General features: G+C 33.2%; 2 protein-coding genes across 2 annotated transcripts; one reads left to right on the top strand and one right to left on the bottom strand.

Moving 5' to 3' along the window:
• Positions 1-12583: 12583 nt before the first annotated feature.
• On the top strand, positions 12584-18139 carry LOC145562489 (bifunctional nuclease 2-like). Its single transcript, XM_081622788.1, has 9 exons — positions 12584-12973; positions 14291-14497; positions 14600-14652; positions 14767-14823; positions 15968-16033; positions 16127-16198; positions 17281-17390; positions 17509-17600; positions 17702-18139. Exons 1-9 carry the CDS (start codon positions 12697-12699, stop codon positions 17797-17799), a joined length of 1032 nt encoding a protein of 343 aa, XP_081478914.1. The 5' UTR covers positions 12584-12696; the 3' UTR covers positions 17800-18139.
• A 135-nt stretch (positions 18140-18274) lies between these two features.
• Positions 18275-25010, bottom strand: LOC145562490 (thiosulfate sulfurtransferase 16, chloroplastic-like). Its single transcript, XM_081622789.1, has 6 exons — positions 24726-25010; positions 20685-20798; positions 20473-20546; positions 19484-19554; positions 19302-19355; positions 18275-18615 (listed from the first exon to the last, which is right to left on the bottom strand). Exons 1-6 carry the CDS (start codon positions 24905-24907, stop codon positions 18541-18543), a joined length of 570 nt encoding a protein of 189 aa, XP_081478915.1. The 5' UTR covers positions 24908-25010; the 3' UTR covers positions 18275-18540.
• Positions 25011-25283: the final 273 nt, after the last annotated feature.

Genomic DNA, 25283 nt, shown 5'->3' with positions numbered 1-25283 from the left:
CGATAAAACAGTTTTTTGCAGATTTTGTTTTTATAATAACTTTTGATCCAGAAGTCGAAATAAGCCAATAATATGTCGTTAGAAAGCTCTTCAAGTCTAATTTCCAATCCAATTAGAGTTAGATTAAAATATTTTGTATAATAAAAGATATAGCCGAAATAGTGGAAGGGTGTCAGTTTTGGATAGAGTTTCGTATTTCTTTCATATCTTTTTCGTTATAGCTCGGAATTAATATTATAATACATCATTGGAAAGATAGTTTCAAGGGTTATCCAACCGTAAAATATTTGGATAAAGATTATGAGGCATGAAAACAATATCTGACTGTCTTTAAACGTGATTATGAGGCATGAAAACAATATCTGACTGTCTTTAAACGTCATTCAATTCGAATAGAATTAGGACTTTCAAAAAGAGAAGTATTATTCAATTTCAAATTCTTTAATCTTATCCTTTCAAAAAGGATAATTAAGATATTTTAGAGACTTATAGAAGCTTCTAATTAATCCTAATAGTTTTTAAAATATAATTAATATTAATTGACCCTCCACATGATCATTGGGTCCATATACAAAATTCATTTTAGGACCAGTTTAGTATTTTGACCATAACTTCCTCGTTATAACTTAGAATTGGGCTTATAATATATCGTTACAAAGCTCTTTTCAATCCCCATCCAACTACACGATTATTGGACCCAAATTATGGACCATACTAAACTGATTTGGACATTTTTTCATAAATAGGACAGGAAATGAATGATTTTTATTTAAAACATTTTTAGAAAAGAGGATTTCATGAGACTCTTTGACATTTTACCTTACTCGATAATCAATGACATGAAAAGTACTCATCACTGGGTTTGGTTTTTGGAGAGACGCAATCAGGTGTCTACAATAGTATTAAAAAAGTTAGTTTAGAGTTTTATTTTCAATAAAATTTGGATAGATTTATAAGATAAAATGGTTGGTTTAAAGTTTTATTTCCGATAAAATACCAGTATTTTATGAGTAAAATAAAATATAGGTTAATTTTTAAATTACCACCCAAAAATGTACCCATTTTCAAAATAACCACCCTTTAAATTTTTATTTTTATTTTACCACCCCTTAAATTCAAAAACTACTCAAATTACCACCCATTTCAAAATTCCGGTGGATTTCTTTTATGTGGGCCCCACACAACGACTCCTAGTGGTGACAGGTTAAAGATGATCAGTAGTAGTGGCAATTCAGACAGCAAGTTCTTGGTTTTTTTAGTTGTTTTCTTTTGGTTTTAGGTTGTTTTGTACTCCATAAACTGGTTTAAGGGGGAGGTAGAGTGAAGACATGGTTGATTGTAATGCTTAGACATAATCGTTACTAGCCATTGGGTGGGTCCACATAACAGAAATCCACCGGAATTTTGAAATGGGTGGTAATTTGAGTAGTTTTTTAATTTAAGGGTGGTAAAATAAAATAAAAAATGAAACGGGTGGTTATTTTGAAAATGGATACATTTTTTGGTGGTAATTTAAAAAATTTCCTAAAATATAAGTTTAGCCAGACCACAGGACATCGACACTTAGCGTTTCAACTTTTCACCAATGTCGGGCCACGTAGAAAACAGCTAAATAATTTATCATACAAATTTATTTTTATATTATATTTTTTGGAGCAAATGAAGTAGTTCAAAATGTACAGCATTTATTTTTAATACTTCCTCCGTTTGTTTAGTTGACACCGTTTGACTTTTACACTATTCACAAATTACACTTTGACTTGCTTTTGTGATTTATAGATACGATAAAATATAGTCATGTGAGTTCTTGTTTGAATCGTCTATATGTATATTATATTAATATCCACTTTTTATAATTTTACAATTTTGATAATTGAAGTTATTAAGCGTTAAAAACATGCGTTGGCAAGCGTAATAATGGAAAGATGTGAACTAAAAAAAAAGAGGAAGTATATTAAATATACCCAGCATGACGCGACATTTGGCGAAAAGTTAGAATGTCAAATGTCGCTGTCTCGTTATCTGGCTAAAAGTTTAATTTTATATATTAGTTATTCCCTCCGTCCCATAATATAGTTCTTGCTTTCCTAGTTTGGAGTACTAGTTTTGTGCTCAGGTGATGTTCGGATTGTTGATAAAAAATTTTGATAAACTTTTTGACTTTTGATAATGAAGGATATTTAAATTAAACATACGATATCCTACCGCTTATTAATAGAATAAAAACTTTTGTATACATCCGATGTATAGTAATAATGTTACTATACATCGAGGTAACTTTTATTGAATTAAGGGTAACTTTTAGACTTTTCGAGTAACTTTTATAAATATAGCATAAATACTTTTATTTATTTCAGGGTAACTTTTGATCATTTTAAGATAACTTAATGGATGTACAATATTTTGTAGTTTTGGTTATAAATATATATGTATGTTATTATTGACTTGAAATTATTGTTACCGAACTTAAATTATTTTTAGTGAAATGAAATTACTTTTACCAAACCAAAATCATTTTTACTGATTCTCTAGTATTTTTTTTAACTAAATTAAATATATTATAAATGGATCTCATTTTAAATAATTTTTAAAACGAATTTTATGATAGAAATAAAACTGAGTTATATGATATTTATTAAAAATTATAATTAATTTTGTACATATAATATATTAAAATTATAGTGATAATAAAACTCTATACAACATTTTTATCTTAAAAAATCTATCCAAAACTGCTAATTTTATCATCATATGTGTCTCAATAATACCTATTTGTTGCCGACATTGCGCAACACTTGGCGAAAAATTGAAATGTTAAGTGTCACTGTCTTGTGGCCTAGCTGCGAGACCAACTTTATATATTAATGATATGATATGATTATGTGGTGTATTCGTATAGGAGTAAAATTCTATTGTTAATTGGATACTCATACTAATTATAATTATGTGGTGTAAGATAGGAATAAAATTTTATTATTCATTAGATATTCAAGATAGATGTCAATATTTTATCTAAGTATATTTTATCATATAAAAAGAGGAATTTAAAAACTAAAAAGATTAAAAGTCTATCGAAATTAAAACTCAAAGATAACTTTTTATACTAAACAAATCTATCTAATAATCCTTATATGACATCTAGCTTATGTGGCATGTTTATATATAGTTATCGCTTACATGGGGCGACACTTGACATAAAACCGGAATGTCAAGTGTCGCTGTCTCGTGACTGTCTACGAGACCGACTTTATATATTAACTAGTTTTGTACCCCGTGAGATGTCCGGGTTGTTTATTGAATTTTAAGATAAATTTTTAATCAATATATCAAATTTTAAAATATATCATTGATACAAAATTAATTAGGAATTGATATGATTTTGTGACGATTTGATATCTAGTAGGCATGTAATGACTAATAATAATGTTGATGGAAATGTTGATTTAATATAATACATTAAAAAAATAAAAAAATTAGCAAAAAAAAAATTAAATAAAATAAATATTCAAAGTCTGTTGGGTTGACCCGAACCCAAAACTTTGGGCAAGGTTTAAACATTTCTTGACTCGCAACCTGAAGTGACCAATCCAAGATGACTCATGACCCGACCCTAATTGACAGGTCTACATAGTAAATAAAAAATTCTATTAGATTGTAAAATATATTATTTTAACCGATTAGTATATATTATAAATGGATGTTTTAAGCACTACTTCATTCGCTCAAAAAAAATATTATGATATAAAAAATAAATTTTTATGATACTTTTTGAGAATTATAATCTAATAATTTTTTTGAATAAAATTACAATTCAATTTGTATATCTGAAATATTGGTATTTTATCGAAAATAAAACTCTAAACTAACAATTTTATTCAAAAATTATATTTAAATAGAATTCTAAACTAAGTTTTTTATCTTATGAAGTCTATTTAAATCTATCCAACGTGATACGACACTTGGTGAAAAGTTGGAACGCCAAGTGTCGCCGCCTCGTGATCTGGCTAAAGGTTTAGCTATGATATGATATTAGATTTTTTTTAAAAAAAAATATTATGAATAAAATTTTAGTTATAGGTAATCATAAAAGAGACATTATGATTTCTTTTAGAATTGAATAATTCAAAGCCGAATAAAATATAAAACATTATCTTTTAGAGTTTAAGTTAATTAAATATAAAATACGAGTATTATCTTTTGACATTAGAAATTCTATCTAATATGTATAACAAATGAGAGGAAATTCATATTTTTTTAAACAATTTAAAATTTAAATTATATATAACAAATAAAATCACAAATATTATCACATAAATACATAAAATATTGGTTTAAAAAATAAAATTAACCGTATATCACACACCACACGAATTTCATATTTTCATCTAGACTAGAGTTTCATTTAAAAAAACAAACAATTCAAAACGAAAGTAAAATGTCACTCTCTCTCTCTAGAAATAGGGAGCTTATCACTCTAGAAATAGAGTTTCACCCTTCTAGGGGTTTAGTGGCGGTGATCCGCCAATTAGTTTAACTAGAAAATCAATCCTCATCATTACCTTTGTTGGGTTAAGCTTTGCCTACGGTAATTCCTTTTCATCTCCCCTTTCCCTATGCTGCCATCTGGCATATCTGATTGGTGCCTGTAAAGGCCAATAGCTTTTCCTTTCCACAATCATTACATTCCTAACGTCAAGTTTTCAACTTCTTATTTCCGCTTACAAAAAATGAGCCCCAGTTATTTTACTCCCTAATTTTTTTAACAGAGTTTGGATTCTAACAGAAATTATAATTTTCGCTAACAGAAGTTAACTTTAATCTTTTTTGGGTCTGTAAACCCAGCAATTAATTACGGCAGTAATCTCGTTAACCAAAGCTTATCTGCAAGTAATTGACACCACCACCAAGACGAGAATTCGAATCGCCTCCTTGTCAAGGTAGTAGTATAAATGCTTAACTATTCACACAACCATTTCAAACACCCATTCCCTCCTCATTCTCACTCTTTCTTCTTTTTAACCCTTCTTCTTAACCATGAACAATACTCCGTATGCAAACAAAAGCATCAACAGAGCAGCAACTCTTGCTGAATTGGAACCAAGTAGGGTGAATGGGAGTAGGGTATTCTGGCAGCTGTGTGTTTATGGCTATCTTATGGATTACCGAACACTTAGCCATGCTTCAATTCAAAGTTTTGTCAACTCCAGGTGGAAGAAAAGAGGACACATTAATGTCTTTAAAATGAATGATCTTTATGTCTTCAAATGCTCGAATGAAGAGGACAAAAGAGAGATGCTGGAGATGACGAAAGCAAACTTCGATGGTGCGCTGATGGTGTTTGCAACATGGCTTCCTAATCAAATCCCACACACTGTGAGATTCAGATGAGCTAAATTATGGGTCAAGATTTGCGGTCTCCCCTGTGAATACTTGAATTCACATATGGCAGAAACATTGGGGGAAATGCTGGGCATGCCTTTTGAGATTGACTTTGAACCAAGCTTCGTGCCAAGAAATGACTACCTTAGAATTCAAGTCAAACTCAACCTTGGTGAACCGCTTATTCCAGGTTTCTTTCTTAAACTTGATGATGACTCTGTCATCTGGATCCAACTAAGGTATGAAAATTTATTCAAATACTGTGTTCGTTGTGGTAGAATTGGACATAAATATAATAGATGCACTAGACATGAAGATCTAATTAAGCAAGATATTGATCATAAGATGATGCAGTATCTATCTAGAGGAATCCCCACTCTCGAAGCAGAGGAGGGATTTTCAATGTTTAATTTGGATATGAGGGCTACGCCTTCATCGGAAAGAACCATAACAACGAGGTCTAGGCTTTTTGATACTGACCAACCCCCCTCTCCTAATTTTAGGGCTTTAGAAATTATGGTTGATTTTGATTTGGGTATTCAGAACGGGGGCAGATCAGTTGCACCGGGTGATCGTTTCAATAGCAGGGGTGCTCCCTTTAGGGGGGCAGTGATGAACCAGAATGGAGCACCGGTACAGAACAATCATCAGAACCCAGCCGCGGAGATGGAAGTGGAAGCGAAAGGTAGGGTACAGGTTAACCCCATAATCACATGGTCTGATCAGGCAGGTGGCAACTTCAACGAAAATTTACAGGGAGGTGGGGTTGAAGGAGACCCGTACAGTGCTGCGGCGGCGGCTGCTCCGATCCAAAATGAAAACATAGAAAATTTGGATCTTGATATGGTGCCTAGGTATGGGCCAGAAACAGAAAGCCTTTGATTTGGTTTACTTATGAATACAACAATTCAATTGAGGGTTGAGCTCAATGAAGAAATAGCTGGAAGAAGAGTTGATAACTCCGGCTATAACCAGCGATTCTTTATTGAATATGATTCTCAAAATTACCCGGGGGCTGTTGAAATTAGGGAACCAGACTCACCGATTTATGATCCGATGGACTACTAAGGAGAAGAGAACGAAGATGCATATCCGGCAGGTCAAATTCCGGAGGAGCCGATGAGTCCATGGGAAGGTGAGCAGCAAGTTGGCATTGATGAAGAGGATCAGTTGGAACAGAGAAGTGTTGAGGCTCAACCAGTGCAACAAGGACGACTTCAACCTAGGATTGAACGTTTGGAAGTAGGGATTGCAGGGAGCAGAGAGATACAGTCAGCCATACCTGAAGAAACCATGTCGAATAGTGCGATATTCTTCACAAAATGGGGGGAGAAGGATAGAAGGGGACGACTGGTAGGAAGCAGGAGGTTTAAGAAAAGGAAAGAGAAGAGGCGTTTTAAACAAGAAAATTGCCTTGTGAAGAGGAAAGCTATTTCAGACCTAGATCTTGTTTCAATCCAATTTATAGATGAAGAGGTGGATGATGCTGACTCGTTAGTTACAAGAAAAAAGAAAAAAGGAAAAAGCATTATTCACAGTGAAACTTCAGGAGCAGGGCCGTCTTCTTCCTCTAAACCTGGGCCTGGGCCAACAAGTAACTTTGAATTTGAAGCTAATGTTGTTATGCTTTTTGTAGGAGATGGGCTTGCGGTGGTTGACCCGAATCAACCACCTCTACCTCAGTGATTGGTCTTTTCTGGAATTGTCGGGGAATTAAAAGCCTAACAACCCCAATAATTCCCAAGCTTAAAAGACTTGTTAGGTCTTTTGAACCGGATTTTATTTTTCTTTCGGAAACTAAAAGTAATCCGGGTTTAGTTTTTAATCGGCTTAGGAGTCTAGGTTTTAATTTCTTTAAAGGTGTTAATCCGAAAGGATTAAGTGGTGGTCTTTGGTTAGGTTGGAAAAACAAGAATTGCTAGATGTTGTTTTTGTTTGTATCAACTTCATTGTAGTAGATGTGAATGACAGCATGAATGGGAAATGGAGATTGATTTTGGTGTATGGTGAACCTTGTACCTCCCTAAGAAAGGAAGTATGGGATTGTCTCAATCAATGGGCAAACCCCAAACTTGAATTACTAATTGCTATTGTTGGTGATTTTAACCAAGTTGACTCGCATTTAGATAAAACTGGAGCTAACTCTACCAATATTAAGGGTTATCATATTTTAATGAGTGGAAGGACTCGAACAACCTACATGATTTAGACTTCGAAGGGCCGAGATTCACTTGGTCAAATGGTAGGGAGGGTGAGGACTTAGTGTTGGAGAGGCTTGATAAGGGCTATGCAAATCACCTTTGGCTTACAAAATTTTCCCACGCCATTATAGCACACCAACCTATCCAAATTTTGGATCTCGCACCAATTATATTCAAAACATCCCCAATCATTAAGAAAAAAACGAAGCATTTACAAGATAGAGCAATGGAGCTTAAATTACGATGAGTGCATTCAAGCTGCCAAAAATAGCTGGAACTTGTATCAAAGGGGTTCTCCAATGTACCGTCTGGTTAAGAAAACGCAAAAAACCAAGAAAGAAATAAAAAGGTGGACTCCAGATAAAAGAGAGGTATGGAGTGGGGAGTGGGATAAATTTGAGGAGGATATTCTCGAAGCGCAATTGTTACTAGAAAATGAAGGAAAATAGGAGGATTTCAAAAGAGTAAGTAAGCAATTAGAAGAGTACTCAAGAAACATGGCTACATATTGGAGACAAAGGGCAAAATTTGATTGGGAGTATGCAGGAGATACTTGCTCGAGGTAATTCTTCAATTTTATTAAAGGGAGGAAGGCTAGGAAAAATTTGGAAGCAATCAAAGATATGCAGGGGGATTGGATTACAGAGGAGAAAGACATAGCACACATAGCCGGGAATTTCTTTAACGAGCTTTATGGATGTAATAGCCCTAATCCCTCGTCTTACAGGGAGTTAGAGATAGAGTAGGGCACAAGAGGCATTAGTACTGTGCTAACAGAAGACCAGAGGGACTTACTCTCTAAACCATACACAAGAAGAGAGGTTAAGGATGCGCTCTTCGCCATAAAGCCTTGGAAGTCACCAGGTCCGGATGGTATTCCGGCTGGTTTCTATCAAAAAAATTGGTGTTGGGTGCAGGACGATGTGACTGATGCTGTGCTTTCAAGTCTCAGATCAGGTAACATTTTACGGGAATTAAATTGTACAAATATTGCGTTAATTCCTAAATGTGAAAATCTGAAAACCATGGACAAGCTCCGGCCAATTGGACTTTGCAATGTTGTGTATAAAATTATCTCTAAATGCATCACGAATAGGCTAAGGAAAGTGATAAGTGGCCTGGTTAGCCATTTTCAGAAGGCCTTTATTCCGGGGAGAGCATTTTTTGATAACATCCTGCTAGCTCACGAACTCTTAGAAAATATCAGGAAAACAAAAAAAGGTACGAAAAGGAAGTTGGCTATAAAGACAGACATAAGCAAAGCTTACGATAGAATCAAATGGGATTTTTTAGAACATGTGCTGAATAAGTTTGGTTTTCCGGATTTGATGGTGAGAACCATTATGAATTGTGTTAGAACGGTGTCCTTTTCTATAATCATAAATAGTTCCCCTCGGGAAAAATTCTCACCAAAATGTGGCCTTCGACAGGGGGACCCCCTTTCCCCGTACCTTTTTATTTTATGCATGGAAAGTCTCTCGGGGCTCATTAGAGAAGAAGAATACAAAGGTAATAAAGTTGGGATCAATGTGGCTCATCGAGCTCCTAAAATAAGCCACCTATTTTTTGCTGATGACTCGGCTTTCTTCCTACAAGGGGAAGAAAGTAATGTGGTTACCTTAAAAAAGGTACTGGACATATACTACAGGGCCTCTGGACAGGTGATAAGCACAGAGAAGTCAGAATTATTGGCGAGTCCTAATTCTAGTGAGGAGGAGATAATCAAGCATAGTGATCTTCTAGGCATCTCAAGAAGCAGCAATTTTGGGACTTATTTGGGCATTCCTGCGGATTTTGGATCCTCTAAGCAGCAAATTTTGGCAAATTGGTGGATAAGGTGAAGGGAAGATTAACAGCATGGAACTCACTTTTTTTATCTCATGCTGGCAGATTAACACTGTAAAGTCAATGCTTTCTAATTTAGGGACTTATGTGCTTTCTGCCTTTAAGTGCCCTGTAACAATCTTAAAACGTATTAATAGCATTGTCGCAAGATTTTGGTGGCTAGGTAACAAGAGTGGCAAGGGTGTGTACTGGAAAGGTTGGTCACAACTCACTCAGATTAAAGAAAAAGGGGGTTTAGGCATCCTTAATGCTCGATTTTTCAACCAAGCTCTCCTTGCCAAACAAGGATGGCGCATAATACATGACAGGGAATCCTTAATCAGCCAAGTCTTTAGAGCTAAATATGGAATTGACAGGCTCTCCCTTTTTGAAGAATCTTGGAGTAGGAAAAGCTTAGGCTCGTGGGGCTGGAATGGTATTAAATGGGGTCTGCAAGTGCTAAAACTAGGAGGTGTTTGGTCCATAGGTGATGGGTGCTATGCAAAAATTCACCATCCCTGGGTCTATGGTACACCTCTGGAATGGAAATATCAAGGCTGCTCCAACAATAGTAGTGTTGCCAAGCTTCGAAAGGAAACTGGGGACTGGGATTTGGAAGCTTGTAGAGAATGGTTTACTAAGGAATCAGTAAGGAAAATCTCCACAATCAGACCTATGGATGCAGGGTACGAGGACTTGATCATATGGAAAGGTGATAAAAGTGGGAAGTATTCGGTTAGGAGTGGCTACAGAGCCCTCTATGAGGGAAACACATCTCCATGACAGGAACTTAAACAAGAACGGGAGACACGCCATTAATTGGAAGCAATTCTGGAAAAACGAAGGAAGTCCAAAACAAAAGATATTTTTGTGGAAAATTTTGCAGGGTGCGCTTTCTGTGGGCAGTGAGAGGAAAAGAAGAGGTTTGGGAGTGAACCACCACTGTAGTTTATGCTCCAAAGAAGATACCACAAGCAGCTGCCACCTAGAAACCTTGGAACATTTATTCAGGGACTGCACCTTTGCTAGCCATATATGGAAGGGCTGTAGGCTGGGAATTGATGTCAGTCACCAAGGAAATATTCCTCTAGCTGAATGGATCTATAATTGGATGAGAATATTAAGTGACAAGGAGAAAGAGCTGAACGAGGGCTACCAACTCTTCTTAACAACTCTTGATTGCATTTGGGAAGCTAGAAATAACAAAATTTTTAATAACATAAACCCGAACCCAAGGACAGTAATCACTACTATGGAGAGAAGAGTGAGCATATCTAACAGCAAGAAAGAGAAATCAGAGTTTGAAGTTATAAAAAGCTTTGCTAGCACTCAGTCTGGCCCCCTGGGTTTGGTAAAGAGCAGGACTTAAACCTTAGTGAGGATGAACAGCAAGCTGATAGCATTCAATTGGTTACAGGGATAGGCGTCTGCAACACTGTAAGTTTAGGAATTTTTCAAAACAGAAAGAGAGGGAAGGAAGGTAGATGGCACTGGTTACTGAAGTCTGCAGGTGTTACTCTGAAGCAAGGGGAGGAACAGCAGCATCAGAAGAATCGAGAAGCTGATATTCCAAATTTGGTGCTAAAAGGACTACAAGAGGCACAAAGATTACACCAGTGGCATTTGAGGATCGAGGCTGCAGACAAGAGAATTGTCAAGTGGATGCAAAGTGACTACACTAGCATACAAGGAGACAGGATGCTAAAGAAGAAGATCAATGAGCTCTTTTACCTTATTTTTACTGTGTTTCTATTAATTTTAGTTTGTTTAGGGAGTAGCTTCCCTTTTCTCGTGCTGTCAAAAAAAAAAAAAAAAAAAAAAAAAACATTAGACATTCTGATTTGACAACGTATTGCCGACCAATTACATGTCACATAGCGATTTGCGCGTACAAGGCCTTGGGCAAGAGGGACACCTGCCAAGTGCCAAGCTCACTCCAAATACCTTTATTTAGTACTGTCAAAACAGTTTGACAGTTCGGTTTCGGTTCGGTTTGAAATCGGTTCGGTATTTAATCGGGTTGGTTTGGAATCGGTTTAATTGTCTCACGGGTCGGTTTTGGTTCGGTTTAAATAGTTATCGGTTCGATTCGGTTTCGGTTTATTCTTAAGCGGTTTTAATTCGGTTCGGGTTGTAAACAGTCCGGGTAGTAAACGGTTCGGTGCAGACGGGTTGCGGTTTGTTAACGGTGCGGTGTAAACGGTTTTTATCCAGCTTCAAACAGTTTCGGGTTGGAAACGGTTTCGGGTTAGAAACAGTTCGGTTCTTTTTTGGTTTAGTTTATAACTAGTTCGGTTCTTTTTCGGTTCAGTTTTTAACTGGTTCGGTTCAGTTTATAACTGGTTCGGTTCTTCGATGGTTTAAGTGTTTAACCACTTTAACGTTATTCATATCGGTTCCATTTCAAGTTTACTAAATTACGGTTCGGGTCGGTTTTCGGTTTCAAAAAATAAATTGTTTATCGAGTTGTTTGGATTAAATGGTTTTGGTTTGAAATTTGATAGTACTTGCTAACCTCTTGCGTTCAAAATTTTTATATAAAGTCGCGAATCATTTCATATTTAGGCATCATATTATAAACAAATTCTCATTGATTTTATAAATACATATTATGTTCTGTTTCAAGTTTAGTCATACTGATCTTACTAGTTATATTCCCATCAAAAAAAAAAATCCATTTAATTATATAAAAAAGTTTGTAAATGGTTCGATTTAGAAGCGGTTTGGTTCATAAACGGTTCGGTTTATAACCAGTTTGGTTTACAATCAGTACGGTTTTTAAATGGTTCGGTGCAAACAGGTAGCAGTTTGCTAACAGTTCGGTGTAAGCGGTTTTTTGCCAGTTTAAACGGTTTCGGGTTAGATACGGTTCGGTTCTTTTTCGGTTCGGTTTTCTTTCAGTTCGGTTTATATTTGGTTCGGTTTGTTAACGGGTTCGGTTTTTATTCGGTTTAACATTATTCGGGTCGATTCGGTTTCGGGTTTACTAAAATACGGTTCGGGTCGGTTTTCGGTTTCAAAAAAATCGATTTTTAATCGGTTCGGTTCTCATTTGGGTCGGTCGGTTTCGGACAGTTAAACGGTTTCGGTTTGAAATTTGACAGCACTACCTTTATTATATTCATAATATAAAATAAAAAATACAATTACAATTTTCATGTTTTATGAGTTTACAAAATTCCCTATCATCTTCATAATCATTCACCTCCATTATCTAACGCTTACAGTTGTTTTCTGCACTTGCTTAATTTTTCTTTCTGTCTCTTAAAATTATTGTTTTCACTTTCTATCAATGATGCTAAGAACTGAGCTTTGTGTTCGTAACAATATCCCAATTTTAGGGTTTGGTCCTTCTTCATCTTCGGATCAATCTAATGTATTAACTCATTCGTTATCGTTTCCTAATTCTTGTCGATTTTCTTTGCAATTTTTAGCCCTTTCAAACCCTAGAAAATTTCATAAATCCGCTTTTATGAAATGTAGAAGTCACTCTCATGCTGGATTTTATCCCGAATCACATCACCATCAACCTGATGATGAGTATCTAGAAGCTTCCCTATTAATGTCAGGTATATAATTTCCAGTTTATTTCTCTTTTTTCTTGTTTTTGTATTGATTTTAGTGGAATAATCTATGTTTTATAGGTAAATTGGGGGATATCACTCAATATTATAGTAAATTGGGTTTTGTAATTAAATTTAGTTACTTTTGGGGTAAAAATCGGTAATGTATTTTTCTGGGGTTGGTTAATTTTAGATGTTAATGGTCAGGGAAGTGAATCCCACATAGATCACCATTGATTGATTTGATTTGAAGTACTGCTAAACTTGCTAAATCTAGAAATTTTATCAGATTTTGATGCTCATAAATGGTAAAATTTGTTATATAGAGAAATTTCTCAGTGACAAGCCACATTGATTGAAACTTTTACAGTTTACTGTACAGTACTCTGGCCTCCCAGAAATCGTTGGCGACATTGTTGTATTGTCCAAACCCCTTATTACTCAGGGCTTTGGTATGCTATACTAAGTTGCCCTATATAAGGCATTCCCCAAGCTGTTCATATAATTTATTAGGTGTTAATCCTAAGCACTTGGGGACAGAATGTGAGTGTAACCTTTTGGAATGATGACATATATAGGGAGAGATTGTTGCCTTTGTATATATAATCAAATCATGTAAAAAATAGGGGTGGGGGTGGGGAGAGGGACGGTGAAAATATTGTCATTTGAAAACATGACAAGAAGGGAAGGTATTTGTAACAAATTTATAAGTGCGGTGTCGGAACATTACCCTTGACCTTTTATTCTTGTTGAATCATTTCATGACCCTTTCTCACCCTAAAAGCCCCGTCTTCGTTTAACAACAAACTAAAAAGGAACACAATCGCTCAATATGCTTCTTACAAGTCTACAGATGAATCCGTAGGAGCTTCTGTATAAGAAGATCAAGGTTCATGCTAAAGCAAATTTTGAGTTTTCACAGGAAGAAATCTCTTCTGATGCTTTAGACTTGTTTATACTTGGTAGTCTAATGAACTTTGTAGTTAATTGTGTTAATATCATAATATGTGCGGATAATCTATTCTATGATGTACTTGTAAGACTAAGAATTAAGATGATTAGCAAATGGATGAAAAGTCTGCACAATTCCAATAATAATTCAAAATTGTAATGGCATGCTTTGTTTCTCCTCAAATACTTTCACCAAGTGCTTTTAATTTTAATGTCTGTAAGCATTTCTCAATCTGAATGGATACATTGTACACATAAACTATGGAAATGGAGATGTGATATCATATTTGCAAGATTTTTTTTTTTTTTTTTTTTTTTTTTTTTTTTTTTTTTTTTTTTCCTGGCAGTCTTATAATCCTACTTGGTTTGCAGAGACTGTGAAGCATTACCATTTGCGAAAGCAAGGATTTCTAGAGGTCAAAAGGGTTTCTCGACAATCTGCTCCTTTCCCTACTCAAGTGAAAGATCGTAAAACCGATATCAACTCCATTGGATTAAACATTCTTCGTAGTTTTCGGCATCCAACTATTTTTCTTAAGATATCTTGTCAAGGAGATTTTTTGCTTCCCATTGTTGTAGGTAAGGAGTCTGACTATCCCTCACTGTTGCTGTTTAGCTGATAAAGATTTTCATCATACAACCGTTTGGTTACAATACGTGATTTGCATTAACTTAATGCAGGAGAGTTTGCTGTTGAGAAACTTATTGATTCCTTAAATGAGGATGATCATGGGGTAATTTCATATCTGAAGTGGATAATTTTTTCAAATCCTTTTCTCCTTTGGAAGAATGATTTGGAGATTATTTGATTCTGCTATTCAATATTTTCTTCCTTGATTTTTCTGCAGGATTACTCAAATCAGTTCCAAGTTTTGAGAAATCTTGTGGTTGGACTTGAAAATGAGGTACATTGTTAACTTTATTACCTTCAGACATCCCAAGCTCTTCAATCAGCAGCCACTTTTATACTTTTTTGCCCCTTTCTATAGTTTCTTAAAGGTCATCGTGTTATCAAAAATATAAATAAGCATACCTTATAGGATTCGTCTCCGTTTTGGATTATGATTAAAAGGGTCACCATTACTCAATGAAAAGTATTCCAGCATCAATGGACTAAGTCTACTATCTTAGTAATCTGTAATTCACTTATTGTCTATTGTCAAGTAGCAGTTCTTGGACTTAATAATAGTTACTTAGACCAAGGAATTGTGACCAACTACGTAGTATGTAACTATGTAATTATAAAGGAATCGTAGGCCTCGAGTACAATTTTGTTTATATTGAATCTTGTCTCATCATTGTGTTTCCCTTTGATCAATCTGACTTGATCTCACTTAAAAATGTTATCAGTCCGGACATTTAAGAGGTTGTTTGGATTTGTGATGATGAACTCTGATTGCATGTCTTAAAGTCAGTATGTGTTTTTGGCTGACAACAGTAGCTATGTGACCTCCACTGGATGAGATTAATGAGATCAAAGTTGGGGTCTTTTTTCTTAATATGCCTCTGGTGAGTGCTTAGTCATTCTTGCTATTTTAGTTTTCTCCAAATATCCTTTAGAAATTCAGTCATGGTACATTTATCCTCCTTTGTTGTCCAACTTGGATGTGTTGAATAGTTCATTTCTATAGCTGATGTCCATCCATCACATTTTTTATTGTTTAAAAGACACTTCGGTGTTTTAAGTGACTTTTAGTATTCTTTAGCTTCTATTCTTAGTATGTGCTGTCATTTTAGAACAAAACATAGTAATGTTTAGTCACCAAAATTGGGAGCAAATTGGCTTCCCACTTTTTATGCCTTTGAGATCTGAATCTATTGAAATATTAATATGTATCCCCTCATAGGTATATCAGTTTTATGTCTGTCTTCAGTGTACAGAAGTGCCCCTTTTTGTATTATCTTCCATTCTGCTGATAATGGGGTTCTTCTTTTGTTAAATTTTTCTTGTTTTCCTTGTAGAAGGCTTTAGTATTTCAATATGACTGGAATTGATGTTTGTTTTTGAGTGAGTCATCTCTTATTGTATTCTTCCATCTCAACTCATAGGTGAGGATGGTGAAAATTACCAAAAGGACGGTCGACACTTACTTTTCCAGAGTATATTTTGGCAAAGTAAGTTTTTTGTTTTTACAAATTTGGTTTTCCAGCTTAGGCAAAATTAGTGTGATTGTTTGTGTTTTCTAAGGATATTCTGGCTCATGGCAGGTTGGAGAGAGGGAAAATTTTAGTGTCGATGCACAACCATCAGATGCTATCAACTTAGCCCAAAGATGTAAGGTACATATTTTACATACTTTATCAGCATTGATTGAGATTTTTTTTTTTTTTTTAATATGCTACAGTTCTTTTTATAATTAACTAGTCATTGACCTGGGTAATGGCCCTGCCTGAGTCATTACTTGTAAATTCTGGAAAATATAAATTTAATTATATATATTTTGAGAATAAAAATTGGTTAACCAACAATTAGTCAACTGAATATTTTACCTGATTTTTTGTATTTCAATTATAATAAATTTCTTAAACTATACATTTTTCATCAAGTTGCAAAGCCGTTATATATTTTGAAATATAAAACATAACACACTTAGTTTGCTAAAAAAAAAGTGCAACCTTATTCTCCTATTCTTTTTTTTAGGCTCCTATTTTTCCCAATTTTATGTGTGATCTATGTACGATTTAAATAAAAGAATAAAGATCAAGCTAAAATTGTTATCACAAATTATTACCCAAATATAATTGTTTAGGGATTAAATTATTATCATATATGAAGGATTTCCTCCATTTTTTTTTTTATTTTTTTATTTTTTATAACTGTTTTATAGTCCTAAGTATTGTTATTGGAGTGGTGGCTCATTTATGAATGCGAGGTCAGGAGTTCCAAGGCCTTCAAAGCATTGATACCAACATTTTTTTGTGAGTAGTTAATAACTTAATATTGATTGTGAGCGCATGACATGTCACGATTCCATGTCATTTGCCAAGTCATGGTGACACATGGAGGGATGACATCTATCACCTTTGGAGTTCAATAATATAGTTGGATATTATTTTGTGCTTTCTGCTAAGACTTTTTCTGGAAATATGTTATTATTGCAAAAATAGCCAAAAGTGTTAAAATATAGTGATATATCTACTTTCACAGCTCTCAAGTATTAGTTGCTATTCTGCTTTTGTACTGCAAATGGTGCCCTTTGAAAGTTTGGAGGAGACAGAATCCAGGATTCATCTATTGGATGTTGATTCATTTATGCTTTATTGTAGTTTATATTGTAGTTTCCCTTGACTTTTATGTTTTATGAAATGCTGTCTCTGGTACTGCTCCAACTATTTTTTGATAATTAAATTATGTTGCACAGGCCCCAATATACATAGATAAGCAAATTGTTCTCATGGATGCTATCAGGATTAGCTATGGGACCGGCAGAATTCGTGATAAAAAACCTATCTATGACGTTTTATTGGACAGGTATTAACCTGGTTGTTCAAAAAGCTTCTTAATTCAGTGATCCTGATAGGTTATGTATTTAACATTAGCATATTTATTATAAAATTTCTGTAACCAATAATTAACTTAATTGATGCAGCCCCATGGATGGTCCAGATCCGTTGGCTGAGGAATTTAATCTTGTGCTGAATATGAAGTTAGCAGCGCAAGAAGAAAGGTACAATGATGCAGGTATGCAGTAGGTTAACAATGCAACAACCACATCTCACATAGTTTGTTAATATTGCTATCGACTTTCAATCATTTTATTTTGTCTGAATTATGATGTGCAGCAATGTGGAGGGACAAACTTTTAAAGCATTGTAATTCTAGAATTCAAACATCACAACCAAAAAACTGGCACGAGGCGCCGATCCCAGATTTGCCTTGATTGAAACATTGAAGGAGAAACTGACCAGAAAACAATATATTTGATTATGGTGCAATCAACAGATAACAGGCATCACATCCTAGAAATAATTGTGATGTTGCTGTGCTAACAGGAAACAGCATGCTTAGGAGTTGTACAGGTTATTTTTATGATTAGTTTTCTTATTTAGCTGTAAATATTTTTTAACTGTATAGTTCACAAATAAGCCTAAAGGTCGTTTGAACCTCATATATCGTGTTTTATAAGAATCAGAATTTTACAGGTGGTGTGCTGACTGTTACGGAAATTGTATTCCAGTTTATTGTGAATGGTTTGCCAAAACTAGGATTTTATTGATGAATCTCTATAATGGCTAGCCTACGAATTGAAATATACGACATTGCTTATGCAGTGGCACAATGATCATTTCTTCACCTTGAGCAACTCAGTAATATATACAAAAAAAAAAAAAAAAAAAAAAAAAATCGCTCACGACTGGAACCAACTTTGAAGTTTGTCTGACCATTTTATATTCTTCATTGCTAAGCCAAGATGAGTAATATGTCAATTAGCTTTTTACAATAAACAAAAGAAGAAACAGAAGGCAAATGCCATGGACATTATGACCAAATTCTTAGCTCAAGGCTTACAGAAAGATACCTGAAATGTACAACTTGATAGTATATACATACGCATTACAATTTGCAGATGTGCACTACAACTATTCATCATATCTTAAGCTATTACTATTAACAGCTTCTGCTAAATTTCTGTTGGAAGTTCACTCTGAGTCCAAGCAGAATAACCACCAGCGATGTCAATGATGCCTGTATAGCCCTGTAATTTAAGAATGAAATGTCATTAGGCCGCGACAATCTCTCAACAATCCCCTTTAAATATGCCCTTCAATATTTTTTTCACTGCGATAATTTAGGTGATTTCAGAAACAAGTTCTACATATAATTTATTACTAACAACTTTTAACGAACTTATATCATGAATATGAAAGAGACTGGATATCATCTAGTTGGTGAATTAAGAGTTCATGTTTAGTTGTGAACTAATTAATAACATATTAACATGCAATATTGTATTGGAGTGCAAGAAAACAGCAATTCGTTTCTTTCTTAATAGAAGAATTTATTAAGAAAAAATTAATAAATAAATAATAGAAGAATTTATTCATAAATATCCTAAGCAATCTTCTCATGGGTTGTCTTGGTTGGATTAAGCAACCCAAAAATATTATGTTGGATTAAGGCATTAAGCAACCCAAAATCATCCTCAAGAGATAATTAATAGTACCCAAATTCATTTATTTTGAAGGACAATAGTCCCCAAAAAAAGTTTATGACTAACGACATGTAACCAACTCGATTCATAAACATGAAAATGACCATATAGAGTTGTCGTGAACTATACGTCTAATTTCTTAACTTCACAATATTAATGGGAAGTGCAGCATAATTAACGAAGATGATTCATCAGTATGGACTATATCAAAAGTAATATTCTATACTCACAGCAGATTGAAGATCATTTGCAGCCATAAGAGATCTCTTTCCACTTTGGCAACCCTGTTTATACATAAACATATAAATATTGTTAAACGGGAAAAGAAGAAAAGGACAGTATATACTTATATGTGGTTCTTAAATGTTATATGTAATGTGTACAAAGGTTTAAAGTTATGGATCAAACATACAACAAGAATTTCATCATCTTTGCTGAATTGTGATTTCACTTGTTCAAGAAAATTGGGGTTCTTTGTCATCCCTGCATCAATTGGAATGATAGAGTAGTCAGCAAAATACGACAATATCCAATTTGAATAATCAAACATTAATTACGAAGTTCATAAATCATGTTTGATTATCGGGGTTTTGCCAGTTTTTTACTCAGCCTTGAGCTTTTTTCATACGGTTAAAATTGGCCTTACCAACTATTATTGAAAAGTTGGCTTGAACCAAGATTTCTCATTAAATGAACTACTTGCTAACCACTGAATTTATTAAATATAGATGTATAAGAAGTAATGCTAACATATGAGTTATGACTTAAGAAATCCATAAAAACAAGGCAAAATTGGTATAAATCACCTTTTTTGACCAACTTTTTTTTTTTTTACTAAACCACCTTTTAAGTACCTAAGTTTTTTATTGCACCACCACTATTTCAAATTTTGACGAAAAATTTAACTAAGACATCAAAGGGGCCCACAACTTGTGCTTTTCCCTCTTAAGTCATTTATTTTTTTCCCTCCCAAAAACATTCGATCTTTCCCTCTATATAAATGCATGACTAAAAGGAGTAAAACTCAAAAACCAAAAAAAAAAAAAAAAAAAAAAAAAACGTAATTTTGCTACACAAATTAAATTGTAGTCTTTGTTCATTCTCAAACCCTAAAGTGAGGTAATTGAAGTGGATGGTTGAGATGGAAGGAAAGGTTTTGCTGTGGTTGTTGATTTGGAAGTGGATGGTTGAGATGCAATATGATAAATTTGAAATAGGGGTGGTGCAATAAAAAAACTTGGATACTTAAAAGGTAATTTAGTAAAAAAAAACATAAAAGATGATTTTTTTTTCAAAAAAATTGCACAAAAAAGGTAGTTTATACCAATTTTACCTAAAAACAATTTATATTAGAGTACTAATGGTACTAGTAGGTAGATAAACAAGCCAAGTGGATCAAACCTAAACCAATTCGTAACATGTAAGGGATGTTCACAGCCCCGGGTACATGCCCAGCAGTGAACTCTTCCAGAGTCCTGCACATTTTATACCAGGCACAAATCAAAAAATTACTTTTGATGATTGGCAAAGGGCTCAGAAACAAAGATTAAATCTGCTAAATAGTAGCCTAATACAAAGTACAGTATGTATTTCCACGAAAAGGGAGATTTTACCGGACGTCCAAGTAGCTATGGCCAGCTAGAAGAAGCTCATGAGCGACTCGAACTGGTACAGATGTTGGAGCTGCAGTAACCTCCACATTGCTAGTCGTTCCAGCTCTCCTTGAACTATGGAATTTATCATCGGTTTATCAATTATTTGCGTTTCAAGTACAAAATTAAACTAATATATCCATACTTTTTTCATATATTAATAAATGTTCCTTAAAATATCGATGTGTCATATTCTTGCATTAGCATCATGCCAATCATTACATATTTGTTTCATCTCATTCAAAGTTTGAACACTTCATTGAATGAAAACCACAAATATTACCAGCTAAGTTAAAAATAAATTATGTTCAATCAATCCGTATAAACATATAAATAGATATTAGAATGTAAAATAAAAAATAAAAAAAAATTAATCCGAAATTATTTATTGTTGTCATTGCATAATCGTAATTTAATGTCCAAAAAAAAAATAACAAGTCTGCTAAGCTCTTTAAAAGGAAAAAAAAAAAAAAAAAAAAAATCTCAAAGTAACACTTGGAGGCTAGAGCAATGCCTAGGTCACACACGCATTAGATTAAATTATGATAAATTTGTGAAAAAGTACCTTTTAAGTAGTCGACTTTTTATAAAAGGAGTTTTTAAGTGAAAAGTTGTGAAAAAAAACCTTTTAAGTTGTATTATATTTTTCGGGAATACTTGAGTGAGTTTTCTTGGTGGTCAACGCCGGAGCTCCGGCGTTGACTTTCACGTGTTAGCTTAGTCCCGTGAGTTACAAAAAAAAAAAAAAAAAAGAAATCCTCCCAAATTTCCCTCCTTTCTCGAACTACCCCTTTCATTTTTTTCCCCCTTCCTCTTTCTGAAATTTAGGAAAAAAATTAATATATTTTTTTTAAAACTCACCCAAGTACCCCCTAAAAACATAATATAATTTAAAAGGTCTTTTTTCACAACTTTTCACTTAAAAGTTCCTTTTACAAAATGTCAACCGTTAAAAGGTCTTTTTTTCACAAATTTCTCTTGAAATATTAAATCCATTTGTTAAATGGGGCTAGACTCCCTTGTGATCAACCAAATCAAATAAAATTTAAAATGAACTTTAAATGCCTTCATTATCTGGATGTCAATTAATTTAATTGGTTTTTGGTAATTCCTCGAAATACTTCGTATATCTTTGAAGAAAAACTTTTGTATACACCCGGTTTACACTAATATTAGTGTACATCGAGCAATATAAGGGTAACTTTTAGCTAATTTTAGAGTAACTTTTTGTCTTTTTTTGGGTAACTTTAAACACAATACAATTTTTATATAAACTAGGGAAGCTAACGCGCGCGATGCGCGCGTCATAGCTAGCCATATCTAGAAGGTTTTTTTGGTTTGGCTTTTAAATCACAAATTTAGTTAAATCAACAATAAGGGAAAATATATAAACAACTATATTTAGGAGGTATAAATGTTCAAGATAACTAAACATTAATGAAAGCATAAAAGTAAATAAATATTTTAGAGGGTATAGTTGTCTAAACACTATTTATTAAAAATAGCCTACATATTAATGAGGGTTTATGTATGTAAATACACATTTTGAAGGGTATAATTGGCATTACACTATTCATAAGAGGGATTTTCTACTTTTTATAAGGTAGGGATAGACAACAAGAAAAGTTTTATAAAGGTAATTTAATTATGTTCAATCACTAATAATTGATTTTAGTTATTTAAAATGTAATTCTTGACTAATAAAGAGTAGATAATTTTTATTTATATTGGGTTACTTTTATGCATATTGGGGTAACTTTTATTCATTTTACGGATAACTTTTGATCACTTTAGACTATCTTTATAATAGATGTACAATAATTATTGTACATCCGATTTTTTTAAAAGTTTGTGATCTTTGAATTGAAACTCTAGAAGTATATACCACAATATATATTAAAAAGTAAATAAAATCTCTTTATTATAAGAGTAATTTAATTGCTAGTGTAAATCAGTGAATGTGTGATGCTCCTTTACTTCCTAAAAAGGTTCATTTGAGATTTATTTATTTATTAAGTGTTGAAAGAATAACTGCATTTTTATCTACTCCTTTCGTTTTTAAACATTTGCTTTATTTTTTATGGGCACATATGCCAATGCAAATTTTGATCAATTGTCTCTTTAATTATTAACAAGTACAAATTTTAACAATTGAAATTTAATAATTTATTCATTGAAACAATTTCAACAAATACACAAGACTATATTTTTCTTATATACTCCATAAATTACAAAGATTAGTCAAAGACTCAAAGTAGGATAAATAAATAAATAACGTAAAAAGTAAAAATAGACCAAGTATTGAAAAACGAAAGGAGTATAAAAGTAGCTTCATTTAGTCATTTTATCATTGGAGTAACATCATCTATTTAGATAACCTCATTTGTTCATCATTGTAACATCTGTTACACAATTGATTGTGTTAAGTTTTTTTTTTTAGACAGGAAGTTGATTGTATGTAAAGGGGTCACACCACATGACTGGGCACATAAAAACTGGGGAGTTCAATAAAAATATGGTCTCTCAACTTTGCCATTAGTAGCACATTTGGTCCCTCATATTTGAAATGAGGCAAAAAGGTCCCTCAACCACCCTTGCCTCACCATTTTTGATGGAGAAACTTCCTATTCAGCAAAGTTTAGGGATGTCAATGCCAACTACGCCAAAGTTCAGAGACTTTCAGTGATGAGTTACCAAAAGTTTAGGGACTACACTTGTTTTTTTCAAACAAAAGTATCTTGTTAAATCACAAGTCTATTAATTAAATTAAATATAAACAAAAGGTTAGGGATTTATAAAGTGAGCGTTTTTTAACCAAATATTTATAAAGTGAGTTGGAAAGAATAAAAATTGCTAATAAAATTTGATAATCATGATATATTTTATATTTTTTTGGTAATCAATTTTTTTTTACTATATATCCCAACTAAACTCATTAACCACATATCCTCAAATTGTAACTCCTAACCCCTAACCCCTTATATATATATCACACACCAAAATAAATTTAAATAAAAATAAATAAAACCAAAAAATATAATGTGTTTTCAAAGTGAGTAAGATAAATCCAAACTCTATAATATAAACCTAAATAAAATTATGAAATTAGAATGAAAATAATACCACCCCACTTTTCTCATAATGGACAATTTATTTTGCATGAGTTTATGTTCTAAAAGGTTTTCAATTTTTTGGGTTGTTGTGTGTCAATTTCAAGTTTTTTTTTTTTATTTTATTTTTTTATTTTTTATGTGTTTTATGTTCTAAATGATTTTCAATATTTTGGGTTTTATGTGTGATAATTTTAAGGGTTTTCTTTTTTCCTTTTTTTTTATTTTTTATTTTTTTTTATTTATTTTTTTATGTTAATTTCTAGGAGAACATAATTGCCTTAGATTATTAACTAAATGCGTGACCATAAATTCACAGTTAGCTTAAATTATCTCACTTATATATTTTTATAAAGCAAATAATTTTTATTAAAATTAAATTGGTTTAGTTGAAATTAAATTAGTTTAATTGAACTAAATTACACTTATGGGTTAAAACTTATAATCACTCTTGTATGGAGCACCATGTGTCTTTATAGGTCCCTAAACTTTGGCCTATAATAATTACATTAGCCACCTCACCCTATAAGTCCCCAAACTTTCATTTCTAATTTAATTAATGCCAACTCATCACTTGAAGGTCCCTAATCTTTACATTTAAAATCATTAAATTTGTTACCACATGTGCACCAAGGTCTTAAACTCAGCTAATTTGTATCAGAAAAGTGAGTCATTGGTAGCTAAGGGACCATTTTGCTTTATTTGAAAGTTTAGGGGACTAAAATGCTACAAATACAAAAGTTTAAGGACCGCATTTTACCTTTAACTCTAAAACTGGGCACATAAAAAAAATTTATGAAATAGAATTGATAAAATAATCAAGAAAATGCTTAAATAGTGGATACCAATTAGAAGCAATCAAGATTATAATGATGAAAAACATATGATATACCTGTAACCGGTATAATTTCTGTTGGGGATGTTGAAACGGCACCGTATCGGGAGCAAAGAAACCATCTTAACAGATACCGAAGGTGTAAATGAAACACCATTGATGAGGCGGTCACTTAAATTGTGAGAACGTAGAATTGTTTGTTGAATTATAGAGGAAGATGATGAAATTGATGCTGCCATTTCTTTCTAATTTGAAGTTTGTTTTATTTTTGTCAAGTAACAAAAATGAATAGATAGAAAAAAAAAAAAAAAAAAAAAAAAAGGGAGATTTTATTATTTAAGAGCTTAGAATAATAGAATAATAATTACGTAAAATTAAAATCAGATGGGGAATAATAATTGATTTGTAAGAGATGAGCAGAAAAATAAAAATGAATCAGTGCCACGCAATTCTCTGGAGTGGGGTTTTGGATATTTGTAGTTTAGGATAAACTTTGGTTTTATATAAAAACAGAGGAAAAAAATAAAAATTAAATATGACATGAACGATGTTACGTATGTGAATGTAAGTGTCTTATAGATAAAAATCTACGAGGAGGTTCCACATCACCCTTAC

Source organism: Chenopodium album, chromosome 10 (assembly GCF_948465745.1).
Source record: "Chenopodium album chromosome 10, dcCheAlbu1.1, whole genome shotgun sequence".
Taxonomy (NCBI): Eukaryota; Viridiplantae; Streptophyta; class Magnoliopsida; order Caryophyllales; family Amaranthaceae; genus Chenopodium; species Chenopodium album.
This window is presented reverse-complemented; position numbering and strand designations above follow the sequence as displayed.

Coding starts and splice junctions, on each gene's coding strand:
- LOC145562489 (XM_081622788.1), top strand. CDS start 12,697: ATGATGCTAAGAACTGAGCTTTGTGTTCGTAACAATATCCCAATTTTA. Junction 14,498..14,599: donor TTTGCTTCCCATTGTTGTAG/GTAAGGAGTCTG, acceptor AACTTAATGCAG/GAGAGTTTGCTGTTGAGAAA. Junction 16,199..17,280: donor ACTTAGCCCAAAGATGTAAG/GTACATATTTTA, acceptor TATGTTGCACAG/GCCCCAATATACATAGATAA.
- LOC145562490 (XM_081622789.1), bottom strand. CDS start 24,907: ATGGCAGCATCAATTTCATCATCTTCCTCTATAATTCAACAAACAATT. Junction 20,799..24,725: donor AGAAATTATACCGGTTACAG/GTATATCATATG, acceptor TAAATTCCATAG/TTCAAGGAGAGCTGGAACGA. Junction 19,555..20,472: donor CATGTTACGAATTGGTTTAG/GTTTGATCCACT, acceptor CAATTGATGCAG/GGATGACAAAGAACCCCAAT.